At 61.5% G+C, this 23,852-nt stretch overlaps 17 protein-coding genes across 17 annotated transcripts; 10 read left to right on the top strand and 7 right to left on the bottom strand.

Annotated features, from left to right (window-relative positions):
• Window positions 1-213: 213 nt before the first annotated feature.
• Window positions 214-837, top strand: OT_ostta16g01120 (Putative U6 snRNA phosphodiesterase; the record flags this gene model as incomplete). The annotated part of the gene is made up of 1 exon (XM_003083514.1): window positions 214-837. One exon carries the CDS (start codon window positions 214-216, stop codon window positions 835-837), a length of 624 nt encoding a protein of 207 aa, XP_003083562.1.
• Window positions 838-875: 38 nt separating this feature from the next.
• OT_ostta16g01110 (Protein of unknown function DUF3067) lies at window positions 876-1,736 on the bottom strand (the record flags this gene model as incomplete). The annotated part of the gene is made up of 1 exon (XM_003083513.1): window positions 876-1,736. One exon carries the CDS (start codon window positions 1,734-1,736, stop codon window positions 876-878), a length of 861 nt encoding a protein of 286 aa, XP_003083561.1.
• Window positions 1,737-1,824: 88 nt separating this feature from the next.
• On the bottom strand, window positions 1,825-2,415 carry OT_ostta16g01100 (Glucose/ribitol dehydrogenase; the record flags this gene model as incomplete). The annotated part of the gene is made up of 1 exon (XM_003083512.2): window positions 1,825-2,415. The coding sequence occupies one exon, from the start codon at window positions 2,413-2,415 to the stop codon at window positions 1,825-1,827; it is 591 nt and encodes a 196-aa protein (XP_003083560.2).
• A 79-nt stretch (window positions 2,416-2,494) lies between these two features.
• OT_ostta16g01095 (ABC transporter, conserved site) lies at window positions 2,495-3,595 on the top strand (the record flags this gene model as incomplete). The annotated part of the gene is made up of 1 exon (XM_003083511.2): window positions 2,495-3,595. The coding sequence occupies one exon, from the start codon at window positions 2,495-2,497 to the stop codon at window positions 3,593-3,595; it is 1,101 nt and encodes a 366-aa protein (XP_003083559.2).
• Window positions 3,596-3,882: 287 nt separating this feature from the next.
• OT_ostta16g01090 (P-loop containing nucleoside triphosphate hydrolase) lies at window positions 3,883-5,684 on the top strand (the record flags this gene model as incomplete). Its single annotated transcript, XM_022985453.1, has 2 exons — window positions 3,883-4,113; window positions 4,239-5,684. 2 exons carry the CDS (start codon window positions 3,883-3,885, stop codon window positions 5,682-5,684), a joined length of 1,677 nt encoding a protein of 558 aa, XP_022840319.1.
• Window positions 5,685-5,824: 140 nt separating this feature from the next.
• OT_ostta16g01080 (unnamed product) lies at window positions 5,825-6,340 on the bottom strand (the record flags this gene model as incomplete). The annotated part of the gene is made up of 1 exon (XM_022985447.1): window positions 5,825-6,340. The coding sequence occupies one exon, from the start codon at window positions 6,338-6,340 to the stop codon at window positions 5,825-5,827; it is 516 nt and encodes a 171-aa protein (XP_022840318.1).
• Window positions 6,341-6,435: 95 nt separating this feature from the next.
• On the top strand, window positions 6,436-9,339 carry OT_ostta16g01070 (Origin recognition complex, subunit 3; the record flags this gene model as incomplete). Its single annotated transcript, XM_022985437.1, has 1 exon — window positions 6,436-9,339. One exon carries the CDS (start codon window positions 6,436-6,438, stop codon window positions 9,337-9,339), a length of 2,904 nt encoding a protein of 967 aa, XP_022840317.1.
• Window positions 9,340-9,552: 213 nt separating this feature from the next.
• Window positions 9,553-9,942, bottom strand: OT_ostta16g01060 (Histone core; the record flags this gene model as incomplete). Its single annotated transcript, XM_022985431.1, has 1 exon — window positions 9,553-9,942. The coding sequence occupies one exon, from the start codon at window positions 9,940-9,942 to the stop codon at window positions 9,553-9,555; it is 390 nt and encodes a 129-aa protein (XP_022840316.1).
• Window positions 9,943-10,539: 597 nt separating this feature from the next.
• Window positions 10,540-11,643, top strand: OT_ostta16g01050 (Serine/threonine-protein kinase, active site; the record flags this gene model as incomplete). Its single annotated transcript, XM_003083506.1, has 1 exon — window positions 10,540-11,643. One exon carries the CDS (start codon window positions 10,540-10,542, stop codon window positions 11,641-11,643), a length of 1,104 nt encoding a protein of 367 aa, XP_003083554.1.
• Window positions 11,644-12,077: 434 nt separating this feature from the next.
• OT_ostta16g01040 (Glycoside hydrolase, family 47) lies at window positions 12,078-13,817 on the bottom strand (the record flags this gene model as incomplete). Its single annotated transcript, XM_003083505.2, has 1 exon — window positions 12,078-13,817. The coding sequence occupies one exon, from the start codon at window positions 13,815-13,817 to the stop codon at window positions 12,078-12,080; it is 1,740 nt and encodes a 579-aa protein (XP_003083553.2).
• Window positions 13,818-14,051: 234 nt separating this feature from the next.
• Window positions 14,052-15,161, top strand: OT_ostta16g01030 (Aminoglycoside phosphotransferase; the record flags this gene model as incomplete). Its single annotated transcript, XM_003083504.2, has 1 exon — window positions 14,052-15,161. One exon carries the CDS (start codon window positions 14,052-14,054, stop codon window positions 15,159-15,161), a length of 1,110 nt encoding a protein of 369 aa, XP_003083552.2.
• A 359-nt stretch (window positions 15,162-15,520) lies between these two features.
• Window positions 15,521-16,849, top strand: OT_ostta16g01020 (Mitochondrial substrate/solute carrier; the record flags this gene model as incomplete). Its single annotated transcript, XM_022985414.1, has 1 exon — window positions 15,521-16,849. One exon carries the CDS (start codon window positions 15,521-15,523, stop codon window positions 16,847-16,849), a length of 1,329 nt encoding a protein of 442 aa, XP_022840315.1.
• A 98-nt stretch (window positions 16,850-16,947) lies between these two features.
• OT_ostta16g01010 (Acylneuraminate cytidylyltransferase) lies at window positions 16,948-18,243 on the top strand (the record flags this gene model as incomplete). The annotated part of the gene is made up of 1 exon (XM_003083503.1): window positions 16,948-18,243. One exon carries the CDS (start codon window positions 16,948-16,950, stop codon window positions 18,241-18,243), a length of 1,296 nt encoding a protein of 431 aa, XP_003083551.1.
• Window positions 18,244-18,393: 150 nt separating this feature from the next.
• On the top strand, window positions 18,394-19,887 carry OT_ostta16g01000 (unnamed product; the record flags this gene model as incomplete). The annotated part of the gene is made up of 1 exon (XM_003083502.2): window positions 18,394-19,887. One exon carries the CDS (start codon window positions 18,394-18,396, stop codon window positions 19,885-19,887), a length of 1,494 nt encoding a protein of 497 aa, XP_003083550.2.
• Window positions 19,888-19,966: 79 nt separating this feature from the next.
• Window positions 19,967-21,544, bottom strand: OT_ostta16g00990 (NMD3; the record flags this gene model as incomplete). The annotated part of the gene is made up of 1 exon (XM_022985402.1): window positions 19,967-21,544. The coding sequence occupies one exon, from the start codon at window positions 21,542-21,544 to the stop codon at window positions 19,967-19,969; it is 1,578 nt and encodes a 525-aa protein (XP_022840314.1).
• A 223-nt stretch (window positions 21,545-21,767) lies between these two features.
• OT_ostta16g00980 (Pseudouridine synthase, RsuA/RluB/C/D/E/F) lies at window positions 21,768-23,093 on the bottom strand (the record flags this gene model as incomplete). The annotated part of the gene is made up of 1 exon (XM_022985395.1): window positions 21,768-23,093. One exon carries the CDS (start codon window positions 23,091-23,093, stop codon window positions 21,768-21,770), a length of 1,326 nt encoding a protein of 441 aa, XP_022840313.1.
• A 30-nt stretch (window positions 23,094-23,123) lies between these two features.
• OT_ostta16g00970 (Zinc finger, C2H2) lies at window positions 23,124-23,813 on the top strand (the record flags this gene model as incomplete). The annotated part of the gene is made up of 1 exon (XM_022985389.1): window positions 23,124-23,813. The coding sequence occupies one exon, from the start codon at window positions 23,124-23,126 to the stop codon at window positions 23,811-23,813; it is 690 nt and encodes a 229-aa protein (XP_022840312.1).
• Between the last annotated feature and the right edge of the window lie 39 nt (window positions 23,814-23,852).

The raw sequence follows: 23,852 nt of genomic DNA, 5'->3' as shown, positions 1-23,852 counted from the left end.
GCGCGCTCGAGCGCGGTCGCGTCGTCGTCATCGCGCGCGGTCGCCCGCGAGTCGTCGCGACGCCGTCGGCCTCGCACCTCGTCGCGCCGCTCTGGGGCGACGTCGACGCGATGCGAATGTTTGCCCTCGACGCGTGTGGGCCGTGTGGGCGAACAGTCTGACGTATGGCGTTGGACCCGCACGCGACGCGCCGGCGACGCGCATTCGCCGACGATGGGCCCGCGCGCGCGCCCCGGGGTCGATGGGACGTTTCTCACGCACGTCCGAGCCCCCGTGGGCGCGGTCGCGCGCGCGTCCACGCTCGAGCGGGCGCTGGAGACGGTGCGGGAGGCGTTCGTTGACGACGTGGACGACGGACGCGGGACGGACGACGGGCACGTCTCGATGTCCAAGCCGTTCGAGACGCGCGCGGAGGATTGGGAGACGATGCGCGCGGGCGTGCGTAAGGAACTGCGAGGGATGGAGGCGATTGAGGTGACGTTTGATGCGCTCAGGGTGTTTGTGAATGAGGATGAGACGCGGGCGTTCGTCGCGGCGGGCTTTCGCGAGGGGAGCGAGCGAGGAGATAAGCGCGCGCTCGTGCGCGCGATCGAGCGGGTGAACAGAGCTCTTGAACCGTTGGGATTTCCGAGGTATTTCGATGATCCAGATCCGCACGTGTCGTTGTTGTCGATGACGCGACCGGGCCGGGAGCGCGTGGACGAGCTGCGGCGGCGCGTCGAGTCTATGGACGTCGGCGAGTGGCGAGTGAAGGTGAATCGAATCGTGATCGATATCTCGGGACAGCCGCAAAAGACGGTGTGGGGACGCGCGCCGCTTCCGGCGCCGGATTTATAGACGGTGTTGTCGTTGGACTACCGGTAGTTGTATAGAATTTAGAAGTCAAAGTATTCGTCCGATAAGTCATCGTTCCACGTCGGACTGCGAGCGAACTGCAGCGTCACGCACGTGTCGACGCGAGGCCTGGAGGGAAGTCCGCGTCGCGCGATCGGCTTTTCCCGGAAGAACGCCCGCGTGTACTCCGCCTGACCCCACGAGTTGATCAAGTACGCGATGACGTCGAGCTGCTCGAGATATTGAGCCTCAGTCTGTGGGTACGAGCGCTGCCCGAGATGACCGACGTAGAGGTTAAGCGACACCCATCGTTTCATCCCACTTCCCATCTTCACGTGCTTGATCGCCATATCGTGCGCCTTGCCGTACTTCTTGATGCACATCAGCGCCAACTCGCGTCCGTTCAGCGGCTCGCCCTCGTCCTCGACGTCGTAATCGTACCCCTCATCCTCCGCCTCCATCATCGCCTCCTCCTCATCCGTCGCCTCCACCGTCTTCACGACCGCCGACTTCTTCTCTAGGACCAATCCCTCGCTCGTCGCCGGCGCCTCCATCGCGCGCTCTAGCTCCGCCGTGAACGCCCGCAGGTCGAAATCCCCCATCGTCGATCCCGACGTCTCCTCCGCGTCATCGCTCGCTCGATCGCGATCGACCTCGGACGGTTGCGTCTGCGTGTCCGGGCACTCCGGGCACCGACCGGCGATCTTCGCCCCGGGCGTTCGCGGGTTGAACGTGATGTCGATTTCCTTTTTGAGCCAGTCCGCAAAGCGTTCGAGTTTATCCGCGTTTTCCGCGTGACAGGCGACGCGGCGGGCGCCGACGCGCGCGCGGGACGCGGGCGAACATCGTTTCGATGCGCACGACGCGCTCGAGCTCGCGCACGGGCGCGCGGTGGCGGACATGACGAGGAATGACGATTCGCGATGACGACTCGGCGTGACGTCGATGGGCCCAGGATGAATACGGCGAATACGACGCGAACGCGGTTCTTTACAGCTTTGGTGGGATGAATCCGTGAGCGGTGAAACCGCCGTCGATCGGAATGACGACGCCGGTGACGTACGAGCTCGCGGGGGCGACGAGGAAGGCGGCGACGGCGCCGACCTCGGGGGGTTCGCCGACGCGGCCGGCGGGCGTGCGGTCGACGACGGCTCGACGATACGTCTCGTTCTTCAACACTTGCTTCGCGAGCGGTGTCGCTATGTACCACGGCGCGACTGCGTTGACGCGTATGTTATCCTTTGCCCACTCGCACGCGAGATAACGCGTGAGCTGGTTCATCGCGCCCTTGCTCATCGCGTACAGAGAGCCCGTCGCCGTGCTCGTCAGTCCCGAAACGGAGCTATTGAACACAATCGCCCCGCTCCCGCTCGCTCGCAGCATGCCGTGAAACTCCTTGCAAAACTCAAATGATGCCTCTAAATTCGTCCCCATGAGCGCCGCGTACTCCGAGCTCGTGTACTCCAGCGTCGGTTTCCTATTATTGAACCCGACGTTGTTCACCAACGAGGCTAGGCGCGCGGTTGCGGTGGCTTCGCTCGAACGAGAGGCCGCTAAAGCAGCCAAGCTTGACGGTTTCATCACCAAGTTTGGCGCCAAGGCGACCAAGGCAAGCGCAGCGAAATCCAAGCAAAAGGCACTCGATAAAGTGTCCGCAAAAATGGAGGAGTACGCCGAGCTCGTAGGCGAGGGCGATTTAGGCGAAGGACCGGGAGACGCAAAAAAAGTCATCTTAAAACTTCCCACACCGCCGAAGGGGGCGAAGGAGATTTTGAAGGCGAAGGATTTGGACGTCGGCTATGTGTCCACGGATTCCACACTCGTCAAGGGCGTGAATTTGACTGTCACAAAGGGCGATCGAATCCTCATCATCGGTCCGAACGGCGCTGGTAAGAGCACCTTGATGAAAACCATCGGCGGAGTCATAGAATCGAGAGGTGGAGGGGTCGAACAGGGCGAGGGTGCGGTCATCGGGTACTTTTCACAAGATTTGGCGCAGGAGCTCCCTACGGAGGTCGACGCCTTGACGCACGTCCTCGACGTGGCACGAAAAATAGATAAATCAGTCACGAGCGAAACCGCTAGAGGGGTCTTAGGCGCGCTCGGCATCACGGGCTCCGCCGCGGTTGACCGAACGATCGGGTCGCTCTCCGGCGGCGAGAAGGCGCGCGTGGCGCTCGCCGCGTTCGTCCTTCGACCAGTTAACGTTTTGTTACTCGACGAGGCGAGCAATCACTTGGACGGCACCGCGATCGAGGCTCTTTGTGAAGGATTACGCGGTTGGGAAGGTGCGGTGTGCGCTATTACGCACAACGCCTCATTCGCCGTCGCGCTCAATCCAACTGTCGTCGTCAGAGTCGAACATGGCTCCGCGACGTCCGCCATCCACGTCCCCGGCGCCCCCTTGGGTGTGGGCGAGTACGACACGGTGGAAAGAAAATCGTCTCAAATGGATGAAACATTCAAAAAAGAAGCTGAGGAGGCCAAGCGCAAACGTCGCGCTTTAGAGAGAGAGGCGGCGAACGCGCCGAAAGTCATTGAAAAAATCGAGCGCGCTCTCGCCGTGCTCGACGCCGACATCGAGACCCTGGATGCGAAACTTCTGGAGGCGGGCGCCGACGTCGGTAAGGCTCTGGAGATTCAAAAGCAAAAGGACGAAAAGGTCGCGAAACAAGAGCTCTATTACGAGGAGTGGCAGCGCCTCGAGTCGCTGTGCGACCAACTCGACCGAGCCGAGCTCTCCGCCCGAAGTGAGCATTGACCAATATTTAACGTGTGTTAGACCTATCAATAAAATTAAAGAAATAGCCTTAAAATACGTAAAATACGAATCAACACTAAAGTTGGGGTTTCACACGGTTTCCGCACGGTACTGCTCGACGTACGACGCGACGCGACGCTCTTCGAGCGGGTTTGATCGCTCAAAGTGCGCGAGAAAAAACCATAGCAACGATCGAGGGCGTCAGAGACGCGAAAGCGTGAAGGTCGGCGTGGTTAAAGGAAGAATCACGTGATTGAGCGTTTCATTTTCGATCAGTTATCGAAGTAATGTCAGACGGTTTGACGGCCCCGGATGGTCCGGAAGGCGCCGAGCGCGTCGTTGAAAAATCAATCGAACCCGTGGAGACCTCAACGGATGCTCAGGGAGCGGGCGGGCGTGGACGGGGACGAGGGAGGGGTCAGATGAGCGCGCGAGGAGGAAGAGCAGGTCAGAGAGGCCGCGGACGCGGCCGCGGACGGCCGAAACGGGCGGGGTCGACAGAGGATCAAGACGCGGGCGCGTCGTTGTTTTGGCTAGTGCAGGTACGTGTGATACATTAAGAGTGGTTTCGGGTGGGATAGTTGGGGTTCGACCACGCGGATATTGTAGACTGACGACTGTGCGTTGACTCGCGTTGACTTAGGCGGCGGAAAATGCGGCGCCAACGGACGGGGCGAAACGGAAGCGCGGACGGCCGAAGAAAATTCGAGGAGACGAATCGAGTAGAGATTCGAAGAAAGCGGTAAAAATAGAGGGTGACGGTAATGCGCGAGGCGGGTTCGGCGCCGACGCGATTCTCTCCGGTGCTCGCGAAGCCGCGGAGGGATTGGATGACGACGGAATGGATCTCCCGTCGACCTCGGACCCCGAAAATGCAAACAGTCGAGGAATTTCGCAGCAATGGCGTAAACACGAGGACGAGGAGCTGTTGCAGTTGATTGCGAAACACGGAGCGAAGCGTTGGAGTTACATCGCCAGTCTCATGCCAGGCGGGAGACGAGGGAAACAGTGTCGCGATCGGTACCTGAACCACTTGCGACCAGGGATCGTGATCGGTGAGTGGACCACGGAGGAGGAACAGATTTTAGTCGAGGGTCACAAGGCTCTGGGGACGAAGTGGGCGGCGCTGGCTAAACTTCTTCCGGGTCGACCGGAGAACGCTATTAAAAATCATTGGCACGCCACGATGCGTTGCAAATGGACCAAACTCGCGGCGACGGAGCCGTGGAAACTGACGGTTTTACAAAAGTACCAGATGTTTCTCAGAGGGGACGATCCGAATGCTTTCTTAGACGCTGGGCAAGAAAATGCGAGCGACGCGAATGGCGCAGAAGCAACTAAGTTCGAGAATCCGAGCGCCGTGGGCATGAGTCGCTCGGCACAGAATTCGAGATACTCTCGAGCGCAGCGCGAAGAGATCGAAGAAGGGTTGAAACGCATCGGTAAGCGTTTGGCCGAGGCGAAGGAGACGTCGGAGGTCGGTGCAGAGAAGAGTGGCGCCGATGTTCCGACGCGCTCGGATGCGTTGACGCACGCTGGCGCCGGACCGATGTCTTCGCTGGAGGTGCTTGAGTATAACCATCCATCGGACGTCCCCGCGGCTTCGGGGAAGTCGGACGAGGGAACAACGTTTTCAGTCGGCGGTCTCGAACGTTCACAAGTCCGATCGCCCGTGGGGCCGTTCTTCGTACCGACCGAGGGTGACGTCGTTCCACCTCAGGCGCGCTCGTCCATCACGTCCAAACCGGCTTCGGTTGACTTCATTCGAGTCTGCGACGACTTGATCGACATCGGACAGTGCCAGGCGGCGGTGAGCGCTTTAGGCGCGTCCGAAGTCTCTATGTTGAGCTCCGTCTCGGCGAGCGACTGCGTGGCGTACGAACGAACCGATACCGAGCGAATCGCTAAAGGTTTGCGAGACATCGCCGCGGTGACGCGCGCGAGGTGGTCGCTCAGCCGAGTCGCCCTCGCCGTCCGAACCGGTCCGCTCGCTCGCGGTGATTGTAAGCTCTGCGTCGCCGTGGCAGCCGACAACAGTCACGACGGTCATGAACGCCGCCGAGTTCGCGAGCTATCTCATCAAAAATGAACGGTGGACCCTGCGCGAAGACGCCTTCGCGGACTTCGCGAACCGCGGTCTCCCCAGCACCGTCTGAGTGCTTGTTTCAGTATAGTGTTGTCCTATCACATCGCTACAAATTGTATACGTTTACGTCGTTCATCGATGAATCATCCGTCCTCCTCCATCTTCCGCGCTCGATCCGCCTCGAACTCCAAAACCTTTGCCTCGAGCGCCTCCGCGGTGAGCTCGCACCCGAGAATCTCCCTCAAATCCTCCGCCGAAATCACGTCATCCTCGCACAGCGCCGGGAGCATTCTATCCGGAAAAATAAACTCCGGCCGTTCCAGCTTCAACTCTTCCTTACTCGCCTCTCTGTTCACGATGATGTACAGTCCCGCCAGCTCCCAGTACGCGTCCTCCGCGTGCAGCGTCCCCGCGCACGCCAACCGCATGATCTCCCCCAACCGCTCGCACTTCTGTCGCACCGCGTCCGCCGGGAAGCTCTTCTTATTCGCCGACAACCACAGGTCCAAACCGAGCGCGGCGTCGAACAGCGACGCCACCGCGTTGCGTCCATCCGCGGTTTTCTCGATCGTCCCCAGCTGCCGTTTGATCTGCTCGCGCTGTTCCCGCACCGCCGCCTTGGCGCTCGGCCGCGACGCGGGCGCTTTCTTCGGCGCCATCACGCCCGTTCGCGCGTCGACGCGCGCGCGACGTCGCTCGGCGTCGTCGTGTGAAGACGTCCATCGATCGTCAAATGAAATCAAATGAAATGAAAATGGCTCACATTTCAAACATCCATCCACGGCAGTGCATGATTCGAACGTCTCGCCCGCAGAGCGCGTCTCCGACGATGACCCCCGTCGACGCCCCGCGCGCGTTCGGCGCCGACGCGGACTCGGTGAAGACGGGGGTGTTCGTGCGACGACGGGCCGAGGACGGGACGCGGGACGACGACGCGGTCGCGCGCGGGACCACACGGCGCCCCGCGCGTCGCTCGGACGCCCCGTCGTTCGAGCGGGTGCTGAAAAATGAGCGCGAGTTCTCCCGAGAGGGGCGCGCGCGGGCGTGCGCGGCGGCGTGGGAGGATTTGGACGCGCGGTGTCAGGCGGTGGCGGATGACGCGCACGGCGAGGCGTTTCGTCGCGTGGAGGACTTCGTCCGTCGGTGTGGCTCGGAAATCGGGGATGGGACGACGTCCGTGGTGGGGTTCGATAAAGTGCCGAGCGGTGTGGTGCTCGCGGGGGGGGTGAACAGCGATGATCACGAGGAGACGTTCGCGGCGCTGACGCGGAGTCTGCGACGGACGGGCGAGGCGCACTGCGCGTTGTTACGGTCGCGAGATCTCAAGGCGCGTGGGTCGGGCACCGGGGGTGGTGGATTGAGCGTTGCGTTCGGGGTGATCCTGCGGCAGCTCGATCGCGATGGGAGGCACTGGGGGGGGAAGAGCATGCGCGCGGTGCGGCGGTGGTACGCGGAGGCGTCTCGGGAGACGCCGGAGACGCTCGGAGACGTCGAGCGAGGGGTGGATGGAGGGTCTCCGGGACCGCTCGCGATTCGAAACGTCGACGATGGAAACGAGGAGGCGATTGCGAGTGGAGTGGGGGCGAAGAAGCGCGCGCGTGGGGGGATGGATTCGTCGGCGGCGTCGCCGTCGACGCGCAGAACGCGTCGACGCGCGGCGAAAGAAAACGTCGTCGTCGACGACGAAGACGATGGTGACGACGATTGGTTCCCGATCGTTCGTGGCAAGAAGTGTCCGGTTGTCATCGTCGTTGAGGACACCGAGAGCTTCGACGCTCGCGTGCTCGATTCGTTTCTGCGAAGCATTTCAGAGTACGCGTCGAGAGTACCCGTCGTCGTGCTCCTCGGTTTGGCCACGAGCGTGAGTTCACTTCAGGGAATGCTCCCGGCGTCTACCGCCGCCTTGCTTGACGCTCGCGCTTTCCAACTCTGGTCGCCGGGTCGCATGATGGAGGCGGTGCAGGAGCGCGTGTTGCTCAGTCCCGAGCTCGCGCCCGCGTTCGGAAGCGAAGTCTTGTCCTTGTTGCACACGCGCTTCAAAGAGCACGATTTCTCACTCGCCGCCGTTCGTCGGGCGTTACACTTGCTCACGCTCACGCACTTCATGACGGAGCCTCTGAGCGCGGTGCTGCCGTTGCTCGCCAAGGATGTGAGCGAGGCGTGCGCCGACGGCGAAGACAGCGACGACGAATACGGCGACGCCATCGATCAGTTCGTGCGCAGTCTCGGTGAGAGCGAGCTGGAGTATGCGCGAATGAAACACGGCATCGGGCGACGTGACGGCGAAGATTCATCCCACTCGAACGTCAGGGACGACCTGTGCGCGGCGTTGCGGGACGTGTATAGACTTCGAAGACGATGGGAGCTCTCGTTGCGGTGCATCCAAGTGGCGTGTGTGGCGACGGAAGAGAAAGTGAAGAAGATTGCGACGACAAAACTAGCAGATTTGCTTCTGGATGCGTCTCGAACGGGGTACTTCAGCGGCGTCGACGCCGGTCCCAAAGGGCGAGGAGGTCCGGGAGACTCGCTCATCAAGCTCGCGTGCGCACGCGTTTGCGACGAGTTCAGCACGGCGGAGATCGGGAACGTGATTAAGTCCATGCTTAAGTTTCTCGACGATGACGAGGTCATGCGCTCGTCCGAGGGATCAGAGCTTCGTTTCTTACTGTCTCGCATCGAGGAGGGCGCGTTCAACGAGGTAGATGCGCAACTTCGCGAGGCTCAAGCGGCAAGCGCGACAACCGTGCGCGAGTATCCAACGGAGGATCCAAAAGTCGCCAAACTCTCCGAAGAGGAGGAGAAGCGTCGCGCGATCGAGCTTTTACTGGCAAACCGAAAGAGACGCGGCGGTGCTGGCGGTGGTTTCTCGAGCGCGATGACGCCTGGGAAAACGCACAATTTGACCTCCGACGGTGGCCTCGTTCTTCCTCACTCACCCGTTCGTGGACGAAGTGCGCCCGCTCCTTTGGCGATCGCTGACGCACCCGAGTCGGAACCCTCGAAAGCTCTCGCTCTCGTACCTCGAGAGTCGATGCAATCGACCGCGGTGTCTGCCGCGGCGAACGAGTTTTGCGACATCCTCAGAGCAATCGCGAGAAAGTACGCCAGTCGCCCTCCAGAGTCACTTCCTGCAAGTGGTATCTTCGTCGTCACCGATGTCGAGTGCGTGCGCGCGGCGCTCCAGGCATCGCCTCGACTGGCGCTTGAGAACACGCTCACGGATCCAAGTGAAATTTTAGCGTGCTCGTGCTGTCGATTCGACAACGCCACGGCGCGCCATCGCGTCCCGGCTTCTCTCCCCGACGCGGCGTTGGCCTATCGATTGCTCGCACGTTTCGGCGAACAAGCGCCGATTTACGATTGGTTCCAAATTTTCTGCGAGTGTAAATCCTTCGGCGCGGCGAGGCCCGGGGACATCAACGCCGCGCGCGGCACGGGTACGTTTGGGTTACCTCGCGAAAAGCTCTGGGAGCTCCAGGCGAGATTCACCCGCGCCGTGGCCGAGCTCGAATTCTTAGGCATCGCTCGTCCGTATCAAAAGGGTCGCAAGCGCGTCGAGTACATGGTGCGCACCGCGTTCCCGCTCGACAAGCTCGCGAGAGACGCGCACGGGAGCGCGCGCCCCACCGAGCGTCCCTTGGCCATCGCCGAGCGATGACGACGTAGTCAAAGTAGCGAAACGTGCACGGATGTAAACGTTCTAGATTCATGCAAAGACTATTTCCCGCGACGGAGACGCGACGGATACAAAGTCGCGCGCGAGCCGCCTCACGACTGTTTAAATCTTCATCTTGGTGGTGTTAATGAACACCATGTTTGGTTATGAATTTTCTGAATCTTAAACGATCGACGTCGATGACCGACGAACCGCTTAATACTCTTGCGAGGCGCTGCCGCTCTTCTTACCCTTCTTCGGCAACAAGACGGAGTGAATGTTCGGCAACACGCCGCCGCTCGCGATGGTCACCGTACCGAGCAACTTGGACAATTCCTCATCGTTACGAATCGCCAACTGAATGTGTCTCGGGACGATGCGCGACTTTTTGTTATCCCGGCTCGCGTTACCCGCGAGTTCCAGCACTTCCGCGGCGAGGTACTCGAGCACCGCCGCGAGGTACACGGGCGCGCCCGCGCCCACGCGCGTGGCGTACTTCCCTTGCTTCAGGTATCGCGCGACGCGACCGACCGGGAACTGGAGCCCAGCCTTGGCGGATCGGCTCGTGGCCTTCTTTCCCGTCTTTCCTTTACCTCGTCCGCTCATCGCGCGCGCGTGTGTGCGGCGGTCGTCGTCGCGACGACGCGCGCGATGGCGGTCGCGGTGAGTTCACGCGTGAGCCTGTTCGCGCACACGGGGTGTATATGATTGGTGCGTGTTCAGTATATATGGTCACGGACGAATCAAAAACGCGCATTCGACAAGGCGCGACACGGCGCGACCGCGACCGTACTCCGCGCGCGTGGACGCTGTCAGACGAATCGTCGTTTCGTATATGATTGATTGGTGCGTGTTCAGTATATATGGGCACGGACGAATCAAAAATGCGCATTCGAAAAGGCGCGACGGGGCGCGACCCCGACGGCCCTCGTACTGTGCGCGGGCGAATGGTGTGAGACGAATCGTCGTTTCGTCTCGGTATATTCGCGTCGACCGACGCCGCGCGCGTGGGCGACGCGCGCGACACCGGTCGACGCGACGCGCGCGCGCGCGCGCGATTGGCGCGAACGCGCGCGTGGTTTTTTTGTCGCGTCACGCGCGTCGGTGGCGCGGACGATGCGCGGGCGCGGCGGCGTCGACGCGCGCGATGGTCGATCGGTCCACGCCGGGGCCTCCGGAGAAAGTTTTTATCCGACGATCGCGATGCCTTCGGTGACGTCCACCGCGCGGGGGGGCGCGGGTGATGCGGTGGCGGTCGAGGCGACCGTGGACGGATGTTTGAACGATTGGACGGCGCGGCGCGGGCGCGGGGTGATCGGACGCGGGAGCAGTGCGGTGGTCACCGCGACGTGGCACGCGCGCCTGGGAACCGTGGCGGTCAAGCGCGTGCGCGTGGACGACTCGACGATGGAGACACAGGCGAAGAAGGAGGCGGCGACGCTTCGAAAGATGATGTCGAGACGAAAATCTTCATCGTCGCCGTGCGCGATAGAGGACGCGCACGGTGGGATCGTGCGGTGTCTCGGGTTGGGTTTCGACGGGCGCGCGAACGAGGCAAATTTTGCGCTCGAGTTGATGCACGAGGGATCGCTCGATGACGTCGTTCGAAAGCGCGGTCCGCTCGGTCCGCATCCACGCGCGGCGATGTGTGCGTTAAGATGCCTGACGAACGGGTTATCGTACCTCCATGACGTCCTCGGCGTCGTGCATCGAGACGTCAAGCCGAGCAACGTGCTCGTTGACAAGGAGGGCGCGTTCAAGCTTTGTGACTTCGGCCTGTGCGAGCGCATATGTGGGATCGCGACCGAAGTGCGCTCGCCGCTTTCGTTCGACGTCAAATCATCGTCCGAATCCAACATGCTCGGGACGATCGCGTACATGTCGCCCGAACGACTCGTGTCCAGCGCGGGACGGTGCGGGCCAAAATCTGACGTCTGGAGCCTCGGAGTGACGGTGCTCGAAGCTGTGCTCGGACGTCCTATCTTCAACATCGAGGACGGTGGTCCGCTCGGATTGGTGATGCAAATCGTCGAAGATGACATCGATGTCGGCGGCATCGTCATAGACGACGACGTCGCGTCGACAACCCTACGCGCGGCGCTCTACGCGTGTCTGCGTAAGCGTCCCGAAGAGCGTGTCTCCACACGCGAGCTCCGAGGCGTCGACGGTGTCACGATCGACGGTGTTGGCGTCGATCTTCACAAATATTCGTGCCTGGACGCTCAAAAGTTCTTATATCCAGATTTCGGCAAGGTCGTCGCCGCGACGAGCGAGCGATCCGAGGACTCGGACGATTCAATATTTTGAGCGACTGGCATTCAGTCGTTCTCGCCAATTCCTTCATTTATTTCCGCCGTATCTCGATACAATGGGCAATTTATCATTCTTTGCGTACACCATCGCAACCCATTCTTTCAATTCATCCCCAACATTTCTATCGAGAGTGGACGTCAAAGCCCACTCAGGATGTATTACACCGTTGAATGACTATCAAGTCACATAATCACCAAGCAAAACGCAAACGCATTGTTGTACTGCACGCATAGACAAGCTCGCACGTGCCTCTACACTTCATTCACTTCTATACAGCATATTCTATATCAGTACTTCACACACTAGTCTAGTCTTCTACCGGAACCGCGATCCAGCGTCTACGGTGCTAACATAACATTAGTAATGAGCACGTACAAATATCTCCACCCCCACTCCTTCGCGTTTTATCTTAACGCAGCGGACTGATCCTAACCATCGCTCTTCGCCCGAGTCTTTGTGATTCGAAACGGGTGTGCCTCTGTATTGAAGACCCACTCATCGAGGTGCATCTCGTCCGAGTCGGAGAAGATGAGGTACAAATACTTGAGCGTTTCGGCGAGGAAAAATGATTGCATCTTATCGTCGCCCTGCGCCGGAGACTGTCGCACGTCGCGAACGCCCTGCCAACCGCTCCCGGGCACGCTATACGCTGCTTTCATGGATTGGAAAATTTTCCACGCCTGGTCCCGGAACTGCTCTTCGCCGGTTTTACGGTATAGATAGAACAACGATTCCACCGTCTCTGGACGCTGAATGTTCTTGCCGTCGATGACGTTCATGGATGGCGACGAAGGAGACGGAACCAACTTGACGTGATCGGGCGCCAACCCAGACGGCTGAGAGTCGTACATAGCCACGCACGTGCGCGCGATTTTTCTCGCCAGCTCGACGTATTCCTCCGCGAGCGCCTTTGTCGGCGCCTCGGCGCCCCCCAAGACGAGCATACCCGGCGCAAAGCACGCCAAGTGCTCCATGGTATAAGTAGAACCGATGGGAGACAACGCTAGGTACACGTCGTCTCCCTCTCGCTTCCACTCGCGCGTCATGTTCGCCGCCGTCATGGCGGCCACGGCGTCGTCAAACATCTCTCGCCACAAGGGCGCGTCCTTCAAATCCGCGAGCGATCGCCAACACTTAATCAAGTACTCGTAGAAACTATCGCCCAACGCCCCAAAGGTAACCGTCCCACCGGCGAATTTCCCCGCGTCCGTGTCGTAAAGATGCGGGAATAATCCGACTGGCGCGCCGCTGTTCCTCCGCGCGCGCGCGATTTGTTCAAAAACGTGCCCGGTGTGCGCCTCGTACACGGGATTTTTCGTACGAGCGCTCAAGGTCGCCCACTCCAGATGCATCGACCCAAAATCCGCGAGAATGCTCTTCCCCCCCGTCCACTGGAGCGTGAACGACTTGCCAGTCTTGACGTTCACGAAGGACTTCGGCACGCCGCTCGGCGTGTCGAACGCCGCCGACAGCCTCGCCGCGAACGACTCCGCGAGCTCCAACGCGTCACCATCGCCGCTCAGATCGTGCGCCGCGAGTAACCCACCTAAAACCCTAATATTCGTCTCGAACACGCTCACGTCTCGATCGACCTCGCCGTTGATCAACGCCCGAAACCCGCTCGTCTCCGCCTTCAACCGCCCGAGTCCCTCCGCGAACTCCTTCTTCATCCCCATGATGAACATCGTGTCCAACGCATCCGCCAGCGTCGTATCGACGCCACCAAAATCATCCACCCCCCGTCTCGACGCCGGCGCGAGTTCATCGTGTCCACTCGCGTACGTCACGTACGCCGTCAAACACTCCCGAAACGCGTCCCGCACCGCGTCTCGCCGCCGCGCGTCCGCGCGCGTCGTCGCCCAATACCTCCTTCCACGCCCCTCCTCGCCCGACCACCCGCGCCGGCGCGTCCGAGACCACATCCACGGGCGCGCGCGCGGTCGTCGCCCGTCGTCGCCTCGGCGCGTCGCCGTCGTCGTCGGTCGTCCGTCCGCGATCCGTCCCGAATCATCATGCGTTCCATCCGTCCCATCATCATCCCCCCTCGACGCGTCACCACGGCGTCTCGCGCCCGCGCCCGCGACGGTCGCGACGAGAACGACGACGAGCACCGCGACGAGGCGTCGGCGCCATCGTCGGCGGCGTCCTCGCGCGGCGTCGCGCGCCATCGTCCCGCGACGGGGACTGTGTCCATACTGTGTCCATTGTACACACATCGTCACGCCCATCGACACGCGTCGACGCCATCGACGCGTCGCTCCCATCGCGCCACCACGCGCGAGGCCGCGCGAGGCCGCGCGATCGCCCTCGCGATGTCCCGCGCGTCGACCGGCGTCGATCGCACCGCCGAGCGCGCGGTGAGGCGCGCGCGCGGGCGATGGATGCGCCGACGCGTTCGCGCGATGGCCGAGCCCTCGATCGCGAGCGCGGTGGTCTCCACGACGACGACCGCGACGGCGAACGCGGCGGAGTTGCGACTGGCGTGCGAGACGTTCATCCCGAGCGCGACGACGGCGGTGACGCTGCGAGAGACGACGGGGGGGGTGAATAATCACGTGCGGTACGCGGACGCGGCGAGCGGAACGTACGTCGCGCGGGTGTATAACAACGGCAAGGCGACGACGCGGGTGGCGTTCGAACACGCGGTGCTGCTTGCGGTGGAGCCGTTGGTGGCGGCGTGTGATTTGGGATTCGTCGTCCCGAGGGCGCTGCGGGCGCGGGACGGGAGCGGCGATACGTTTAAGATTTTGCCGAGCGGCGACGCGGCGAGCGTGTTCGAGTTGATTCCGGGTACGCTGCCGAAAACGCGGTATGCGGATGCGGTGGGTGAGGCCACGGCGGCGCTGTCGAAGTGCTTGGAGGCGTGTGAGGGGGACGTTCGGGCGATCGCGCCGACGTCGCCCACGAGCGTGTATCGCGACATCTTCGGCGCGTTCGTCGCCAAGGGGGGGTCGCGCGAGGCTTTTTTCGCGGAGATGGCGAATAACTCGGGCTTGGACGATGTCCGGCCGGCGGTGACGCGATTGGCGGATTACATCCGCGCGCTCGAGGAAAAGTTGCTCGCCATTGAAGCCGCGGGTGGTTTACCGGAGACTTTGATTCACGGCGACGTGCACTACGATAACGCTCTGGTGGACGAAAACACGGGTAAAGTGACGGGAATAATCGATTTCGAGTTCGCCTCGTACGACTGGCGCATGATGGAGTGCGCCGCCGGACTCTCAAAATACGTCGGCGAGAAGGACCCGATGCCGTTCGTTCAGTCGTACATCAAAGGCTTTTGCCGTCGAGCAACGCCGACGGAGGCCGAGATCGACGCCATCCCGGACCTCATCAAACTTCGTGTCCTCGAGACCGTGGTCTATTTCGTCGCTCGCTCCGTCGCGGGCGAGGACGACATCTCTCAACTCGCTCTCCGCGCCGACAACTACGCCGCCCGCGTCGAGTGGATCGACGCCAACGCCCAAGCGATTCGCGACGCCGTGCGCGCATCCTTAGCCTCGCGTCAATGATTCTTTCACATACATTCATTTAACATCGCACCGCGCGTCTCTCCCACGTCCGCCATTCGCGCGCGCGTCGCCGCGCCGTCCCGCGCGCGAAGCCACACTCGCCCGCGGGCGCGCGCGTCACTTCCCGTCGCTCACACCGTCCCCGCGCGCCGTCGAGCTCGCGCATGCGCGTCCGCGCGTCCACCACCGCGCGTCACACCGCATCCGATCCCTCGTCCGCCCCCGCGCGGCGTCGTCGGCGCGCGAGATGTCATCGTGACGTGTCCACACCGAGCTATCCACGTCACGATGAGGAAAAAATCTTCGCTCGAGAACGACTCACCGCGGCCGTGGTCTCTGGCGTCGCATCGGTGGCGGTGATGCTGAGCGCCGCGCACGCGCCGGCGCTGGCGGAGGGGTTCGGGAGCGCGTCGTCGGGGGTGCTGTATAACCCGAAGCGCGGGGTGGAACTGGAAAACTTGTTGCGGCTGGACGACGCGGCGCGACGACGAAAGACGGCGGTGTTGACGCGAGGGAACATCGATGTGCTGTTGCAAGAGTTGAATGCGTTGTCGTTGGTGGATGAGGAGGCGCTGGAGCAGGTGGACGCGGAGATGGCTCTGCTGGCGGCGAGAAATTTGGACGAGACGTTTAACGAGTTCTCAGAGAGCGACGCGTACGCGCGATTGAGTGATCAAAAGAGACGATTGGTGGATAAACGAGCGACGGAGGCGGCGTTGCAAAGACGTTTAAAGGAGAGAAAGGTGTTGTTTTTGAGGTTGGGGGCGCAGTCGCCGGTGATTGTGTACGGCGCGGCTCTGATGGCGAGTCTGGTGAGCAACAGCGCGATGCACCCGCTGGACACGATCAAGGTGCGACAGATCTCGCTGAGGCAGTCCAAGGCGAAGAGTAGTGCGTCGTTCGATGAGGATTGGGACACTGACTTCGAACCGACCTGGGACGAAGTCGTGGGTGAGGGTGGATTCTTGTCGCTCTACGACGGATTAGTACCGAATCTCTTCAAGGAGGGCCTACCGCTCGCGTTATATCTCGGGATTTACGAATCAGTGCGCGAGCAGTTGATGCAATTCGACGAGGGCAAAGCGCATCCAATCCTCGTATACCTCGTCGCGGGCGGTATCGGTGAGTTCTTCGCCTCGATATTCCGACTCCCCGCAGAGGCGGTGAAGAACGGCACGCAAGTCGGCATGTCCGTCCAGGAGGCTCTGGAGACCAACGTGACGTCACCGTCGGCTAGGAAGAACTTATTCAAGGTGTGGAAAATCGTGTTATTTCGCGATATCCCGTTCGGTGGGGTCCAATTGGCCATATTCGAGTACCTCAAACTCTTGCTCGTCTTCTTCAGCATCACCGCGATTGATCCCGAGGCGCCCGTCACCGAGGCTCTCTTCGGCGCCTTCGGCGGCATGGTCGGCGCCTTCGTCACCACCCCCGTCGACGTCGTCGTCACCAGAATGATCAACGAGCGCAAAGCCATCGCAGACGCCGGTCTCGCCGCCGACACCCCGGGAATGTCCGCCATAGAAACCGCGCGAGGCGTCTTCGCCGAAGCCGGCGGCGTCTCCGGCTTTTTCGTCGGCGCCAAGGAGCGCGTCTTATACTGGGGTCCCGCCATCTCCATCTTTCTCACCGTCTACTGCAGAATCCGCCAATTCTATTTACCCGACATCGGCGAGCTCTCAATCTGACGCTCGCCCGCCCACGCGTCCGTGTAACGCGCGTCTTCGCCCGTCATCCGCCACCCGTCCCGACGCCGTCATCCGCAGTGCGCGCCGCGCCGCCACCCATGGGTTTCCCACTCGCCCTCGACGTCATCGTCGTATCCGTCGCGCGCGCGATCGCCGCGCGATGGAGAACCGTCCTCGCCCTCGGCGTCGGCGCCGTCGCGTTCGCGAAGACGGATCACGAGGCGTCGATAAACGATCGCGCATTCAGAACGCGCGCCCGACGAGCTCGAAGGAATTTCGACAAGTTCCGTCGCGCGCGACGCCTCGCGGGGACGACGACGGAGACGAGCGACGACGCGGATGTCACGCGATCGGATGACGCGCAAAACGACGTCAAAAGATCATCCGCGGGGACGAGACGGGTGAAGACGCGAGGATTGCGGACGAATTTCGTGCTCGGCGTCGCGCACGCGCCGCGCGTCGATCGGAATGGACGGTACGAAGGAAAGCCGCTGGCGTTGATACACGGGAAACCGGCGTTCGCGCGATTGGCGGAGACGATGAAGCGGTGCACGCGGATTGAACGGGTGGTGGTGGCGACGGATGATTATCGCGTGGCGGAGACGGCGAAGGAGTACGGAATCGAAACCGTGCTCGTGGCGCCCGAGGTGGCGAGGACGTCCACGGTGTACGCGCGAGAGGCGGCGAAGGCGACGGGTGGTGGATGGGATTACGTGTGCGTCGTGGACGTGGAGGAGTGCCTGTTGGACGCGGATTCCATCGACGCGTGCGTGTGCGAGATGGAGACAAACGTGGACGAGATGTGCGTCATGTCCTCGTGCGTCACCGCGATCGATCCGGCGGGGCGAGAAAGCGGGGGTGAAGAGCGAAACGCCGAGTGCATTCGACCGCGCTGCGTGGAGGACGTCAACGGGTTCGCCATGTACATCAGTCGCGCGGCGATACCGGTCAACGGAGAGGCGCGAAACGGTGAGCTCGTCGACGTGTCGACGCCGACCAAGCGCGCGATCGCTCGCGATTTCCAGGCTTGGTCCTGGGGCATCGTCGAGGCGACGTGCTTTGACGCCGTCTACCTCCGAATGACGGGGAACGAGCAAAAAGAGGATACGCCGCTGAGTCGAATTGAAAATATCGACGCCCTCAACGCGCTGGAGAGAGGGTACAAGATAAAGGTGTGCCACGTCAACCATCAGGTTCCGCCGCTTCGAGATCCCAAGGACGTGTCTAAGCTGGACGAACTCTTGCGCGCCAAGGTGGACAAGCTCAAGCGTGCGTCGATGAAATCCCCCGCGAAGAAGGGTTCGCGAAACCCATCGGTGAGGCCAAACGTCGGTTCGGCGTCCGAAGCTCCCTCGACATCGGGCACCCCCGCCCCGCTCACCGACACCCCGTGAATCTATTCTCTATTCTCTATAATATAATCTGTACATTCAGCGCATCCACGGTCATCGTTCGCTTCGATTCCATCGCGCGCGCCGTCGCCGCGCCGCGCGTCCGCCGTCCCGCCGCGCCGCGCGTCCGCACTTCCCATCGCGCGTTCGATCATGCCCCTCCCCCCCCTCGCCCGCGCCGCGGACGATCTCTTCTTCAGCGCCTTCGAGACCGTCACCGAAGATCGCGAGGATCACTCGTTCAGCGGTATTTTCTTCGCCCTCGGCTGTGACTCGGCGCTGCCAGTGAATTCACTCGAGATTCAATCCCTCTGGGTTCGCGGTGATCTCGGCCGCACGCGCGTCTACGCCAAGGCGGTCGAACCGAGGACGCGTGATGCGATGCCGGGTAAGGCTGACAGCGTGGAACGATTCGGAACGTACGCGAGCTCGGACGCGACGGCGCGACGGTTGTTGACGCGCGAGGCGTGGGGGACGCCGATATTCGACGAGGAGATGCAACCGTCGTTCGATCGCTTGGTCGAGCTGAGATTGAACGAACCGATCGTGTTGAAGAATGGGGAGCGGTGCGAGGTGTACGTGCACGCGGATGATCGAGGAGATCGAGGATTGGTGTACGACGACGAGAGAGATTTGTTGGGAAGGCCAAAGTGCGACGGATTCTTACAGATTTATAGTGGGTACGCGCATCTTGGTCAACAGCCGTTCGATACGGCGGCGCCGTGGTACGGGGAGATGCCGCACACGGTGTCGAGTCTGAGGAAGGATCGACGGTTCGTGGGGCGGGTCTCGTACGGGGTGCGGTGGAAACTGTGGCTGCCCGAGCGGGAGACGCACGGGCGGTTTCCGAAAGAGTTTCGAGACGTCGTTCACGTCATGCTCCTCGGTTTGCGCGATCAAAGGAGCGCTTTGAAGAATCTGCACGAGGACGTACTGATGCATATCTTCAATAAGCACGTCGGATGGGATTGGTTTGGAAAGTCTATTGAGAAGAGAGAGTATCCGCCGCTCGTGGAAACGAGCGGGTCCAATCGCGTGGACGCCGCGTTAAAGGCGATTCGCGAGCTCATAGCGGTTCCGGAAGATACCACAGCTGAAAGCGCCGTCGCAATGGCGGCGACGATCGTGAGCAGGAGTGAAGATCTCAAGTGGGCCCTGCACAACAGCAGCATGGAGACTCGATTGAGAGCGCTGGTCTTCATCTCCAAGACGTGCTACGGCAAAATCCGATCCAGCGAAGCGAAACGGTTTGGCGTGCGAAATATTCCTAAACATCTTTTTGCTGAGTACATTCCCGAGGCGTTGGCGAGCGACGTAGACACGGTGCAAAACACCGCAAACAATATTTGTACCTATGTGAGAACGGCAGAACACTGGGGCGAGTTTGATGAGCACGCGTTTCCGACGGAGATGATAGAGCATGATAATGAGTGCGACCACGAGAAGAACATAAAAACACTGAAGGTCATTGCGCACCCGTCATCCCTGTTAGACATTTTCATGACGGAAAGTCGAGACACAGAATACGACGATGTGGACGACCCGGAGTGGGACAGCGACGGCGATTGGGAGGAGGACGAGGACGAGGACGTTGACACGTGGTTGGAGGATGACGAAGACGACATGGAATATATCAGCGATGAATAAGTTCTAGATGAATTTCAGATTGGACACGATTTACGTGAAGGCTTCACTACTAAAATGTACATTAAACGCAAATCCCGCTTTATTCCTGCATTGAGTCGAGATCTTCTTCCTCCTCGTCTCCATCCCCTCGACGCGCTAGCGTGAGCTCGTCGAGCAATTCTTCGATCGGCACCTCGGGTGCGTCGTCGTCATCGTCGTCTGCACCAGCAATGTACGTATTGGCGTTTATTGCTTGTTCATCCTTGAAAATTCTCACCTGCGCACGCAGCTCCTCGTCTTCTTCCAATTCTTGGAAGAACTGCTCTTCGTCTTGCGCCATGCGATCTTCGCCACGATTCTTTGGAGCATCGTCAGCCTCTTCCACTTGCATACGTTGCAAACGCCACGGTCTGGACACGCCGCGTTCGCGCTTTCTGCGTCGGCTCTCGGCGTACGACTTCTTCACCAATATCACTTCCGGGACGAAGGCTCGATGCTTACCCGAGTACTTCTCGAGCTCCGGATCGACTATTTGCAAGCTGGCGAGATCGTAACCCATCGCCGTGTCGCCCGCTTGCAGGATATTTCCGAGATGCGTCCTGACCCGAAACGTCGTGTCGTTGACGCCAAAATCGCTTGAACGCGCAATTTCAACCTCCGCCATCACGAGCTTACCCTGTCGCGTCGAGTGATCGACCTCGACATCGAGAACGACGTACTCAATCATCTGCTTCGCCGACGCGATGGGCCGGAACGGATACCGCCAGTACTTTTCAGAGTCGAGCCAAATGGGACGCATGGTCACCGGATCCGTAAACTGCAGCGTGTTGGACACACGCGTGCAAAGCATCACCGGACCGACGAGACCGAACTCCTTCGATAGCTTCAACGGAAGTACGACGACATCTTCCTTACACACTGGCACGATCTCGACCATGAACGTGAACCGATAATTGTACGTGTTACAGTTTGCGTCGTGAGACACCAACTGTTTATCGTCCCTCGACCGCGTCGCAACCACGTTCCCCAAAAAATCCACAAACCTCAAACCGTGCGAGCGATGGGCGTAATAAAAATCCAAACCATCCGGCTGACTCTTGATCCCGATCGCGTCCCGCTCCATCCCGTGCTTCAAGATCATCTGCTCCAGGAACAAAAACGTCCGCTTATGCTCCACCTTTTGTCGCACCTGCACGCACGCGTTCCACTGATCACTATTCGCCGCCGTTCGCGCGCACGCGTCACACATCCGCCACTCCACGATGAACTCCGTCACGAACGTCTGCTGCAAGATCGCCCCTCCCATGATCTCCTTTTGTATCGTCAGTTTCGTCTTCAGGCGTTTACTGTGCGGTTCCGTCCACACGAACCCCGCGTCCACGAGCTTCACTTTTTGCAATCCCTTGATTCGCTTGATGCAAAACGTCAGCAACTCCTTCGATTCCAAGTCCGCTCGGATCCAGTGTTTCGGCGGTTGGAGGTATCGCTCGCACTGCGAGCAGTACGTCACGACGCACTGCTTGCTGATGCCCTCGGTGATGTCAACTTGGGTTCTCACGCACTCGACGCACATCCCGCTCGGGTTCGGGCGCATGCCGACGCCGCAGAGACAACATAACACGGTGCGGGCGTCGACGGCGGCGCCGGCGTCGACGAAACCGCGATCGGCGCCGAACATCGGCGCGCGCGGGATTGTGACGGCGTCGCGCGTGGCGGCTTGGTGTTTTTAGACGTATTATATGGGAATCCGAGGGTTCGGGCGAGTCGTATTGTAGTTGTATTCTAGGGAGTATTGTACACACGGCGCATCGCGCGGCGTCGGCGAGACGACGCGACGCGGACGACGAGGGACGATCGGTGGATGGATCCGACGCTCGAGGACGCCCGTCGTGCGTGGAATCTCACGAAGCGTCCGGGAGCTGGGCGATGAAGTCGTCGACGGAGAGATCGGGCGGTCGTCGAGCGAAGGCTGGGATCGAGTCGCTTCGAATGTCGAACGCGACGTCTCGAACGACGAACTGGTATCGCAGGGAGTGGAGCCAGATGATCTTCGCCGCGAGGGGTTTGCGCGAGCGATCTTTCGACGCGGTGAGCGCGATGAGGGCATCGCACTCGGGACACGTCGGATCTCGATCCGCCGCGAGCGCGGCGGCGATGGTGCCGCTTTCGTCGTCGTCGTACGCTCGACCGGCGAACGAGGTCTCGTCGTCCGCCGAAACGTCGTCGTTGTACGTCGCGTCGTTCGCTATCGGATGCCCGATCGATCCAAGGTGCGCGCGTATCTGGTGATACCTTCCGTTACTCTCGAGTCGAGCGACGACGAGCGCGGTGTCGTCGTCTTCGAAACGCTCCAACAGAAAAATGCGCGTCGCGCACGGCTTCCCACCCTCGCTCTCGGGTCTCAGCTCGGCCACGGACGTCTTCGCATTCTTCCACAGCGGCGCGTCGATGCGTAATCCCCCGTCGGGCGTCGTCAGCGCGGACCCTTTACTCACGCGCGCCAGGTACGTCTTCGTCGACGTACCAGGCTTTGACAACCACTCCCTCGCCTTGAGCGACGCCTTGACGCTCGTCGCGCACAGCCACACCCCAGAAACCGGCGCATCTAATCTATTCACCGCCCACACGCGCCCATCGTCCGCGCCATCGTCCGCGCCATCGTCCACGCGCGCGCGTTTCGACGTCGTCTCGTCCGTCGTCGCCCGCCGCGCCTCGACCTCCCGTCGTCGCCTCGCCGACACCAACGCCACGCAATTCAACCGTCCCGACACCCCCGGCGCGCTCACACCCGCGAGCACCGGCACCCCTCCCGGTTTCTCCACCCCAACGATCCCCGTTCCGTCGTCGCGCTCGAACACCACCCGCGGCGTCGCCGCCGCCGTCGCCCGCTCGTGCACGTGTCGCGTCGTCTCGATCACCATCCCCGTCCGCACGCGCGCGTCCAGCGACGCGCGCGTCCACGCCCCAGTCGCACTCTCGCGCACGCGCACGCGATCGAGCTCGAGCGCGCGCGTCCACCGGGGATCGACGCCGTCGTCGCCGACGCCCTCGCGCGCGCGCCCGGCGAACCGGCCAACCTGCGTCTCCAACACCTCGAGCACGGTCGTCCCGTCCCGCGACGCGCGCACGCGATGGAGGCATCGCGCGTCGTACGCGCGGGCGTAGCGCAGACCGCGCGCGGTGTACGTGTCGCGCGGCGGCGGCTCGGTCGATGGCGTGGCGTGCATCGCAATGACGTCGCGGCAGACGCGGGCGGGATGTCGCTCAACGACGTCAACGCCGCGCTCGAGCGCGCGGAGGCGTCGTTACGCGCGCTCGAGCGCGGTGACGACGGCGGCGAGGCGTCGGTGCGCGCGCGAGACGACGATGATGATGATGATGATGATGATGATGACGACGACGACGACGACGACGCGCAAACGACGCGAAAACGCGCGCGCGAGACGACGGCGACGGCGGCGGTGCTGGCGCTGGATGATTTGCCCAGACTCGCGCCGTTACCGGCGTCGTTGTTGCCGGAAGGGAACGGGTACGGGGGACGCCGCGGCGAGGGACGGTTTCTGGGCGCGCGGCGCGGCGGCGACGACGGCGGCTCCACGGCGCCCGCGAGCGAACCGAGGACCGCGCTGGAGCGACGGTTGGCGAAACGGGCGGATCGACCGCGGTGTGCGGCGTGTGGGGTGGATTTCACGAGCGACGCGCAGTACGCGGAGCACCTTCGCGGGAAGAAACACGCGAGTACGACGCGAAACGCGTCGGGAAGGCGTGGAGACGGTGCGAGCGGTGGTGGTGGGCGACGGTACGTGAAACCGCCCCCGGGACCGCACTGCGAGCTGTGTCGGAAGATGTTCACGAGTGAGACGCAGAGGAAGGAACACTTTGAGGGGAAGTGGCACGCCGCGCGCGCGCGCGGAGAACTTCCGCCGTCGAATAAGCCGTACAGTTAGTGGACGCCCAGTCGTAGCGATTTTGGAATGTTTTAAATT

Source organism: Ostreococcus tauri (assembly GCF_000214015.3).
Source record: "Ostreococcus tauri WGS project CAID00000000 data, contig chromosome 16, whole genome shotgun sequence".
Taxonomy (NCBI): domain Eukaryota; kingdom Viridiplantae; phylum Chlorophyta; class Mamiellophyceae; order Mamiellales; family Bathycoccaceae; genus Ostreococcus; species Ostreococcus tauri.
This window is presented reverse-complemented; position numbering and strand designations above follow the sequence as displayed.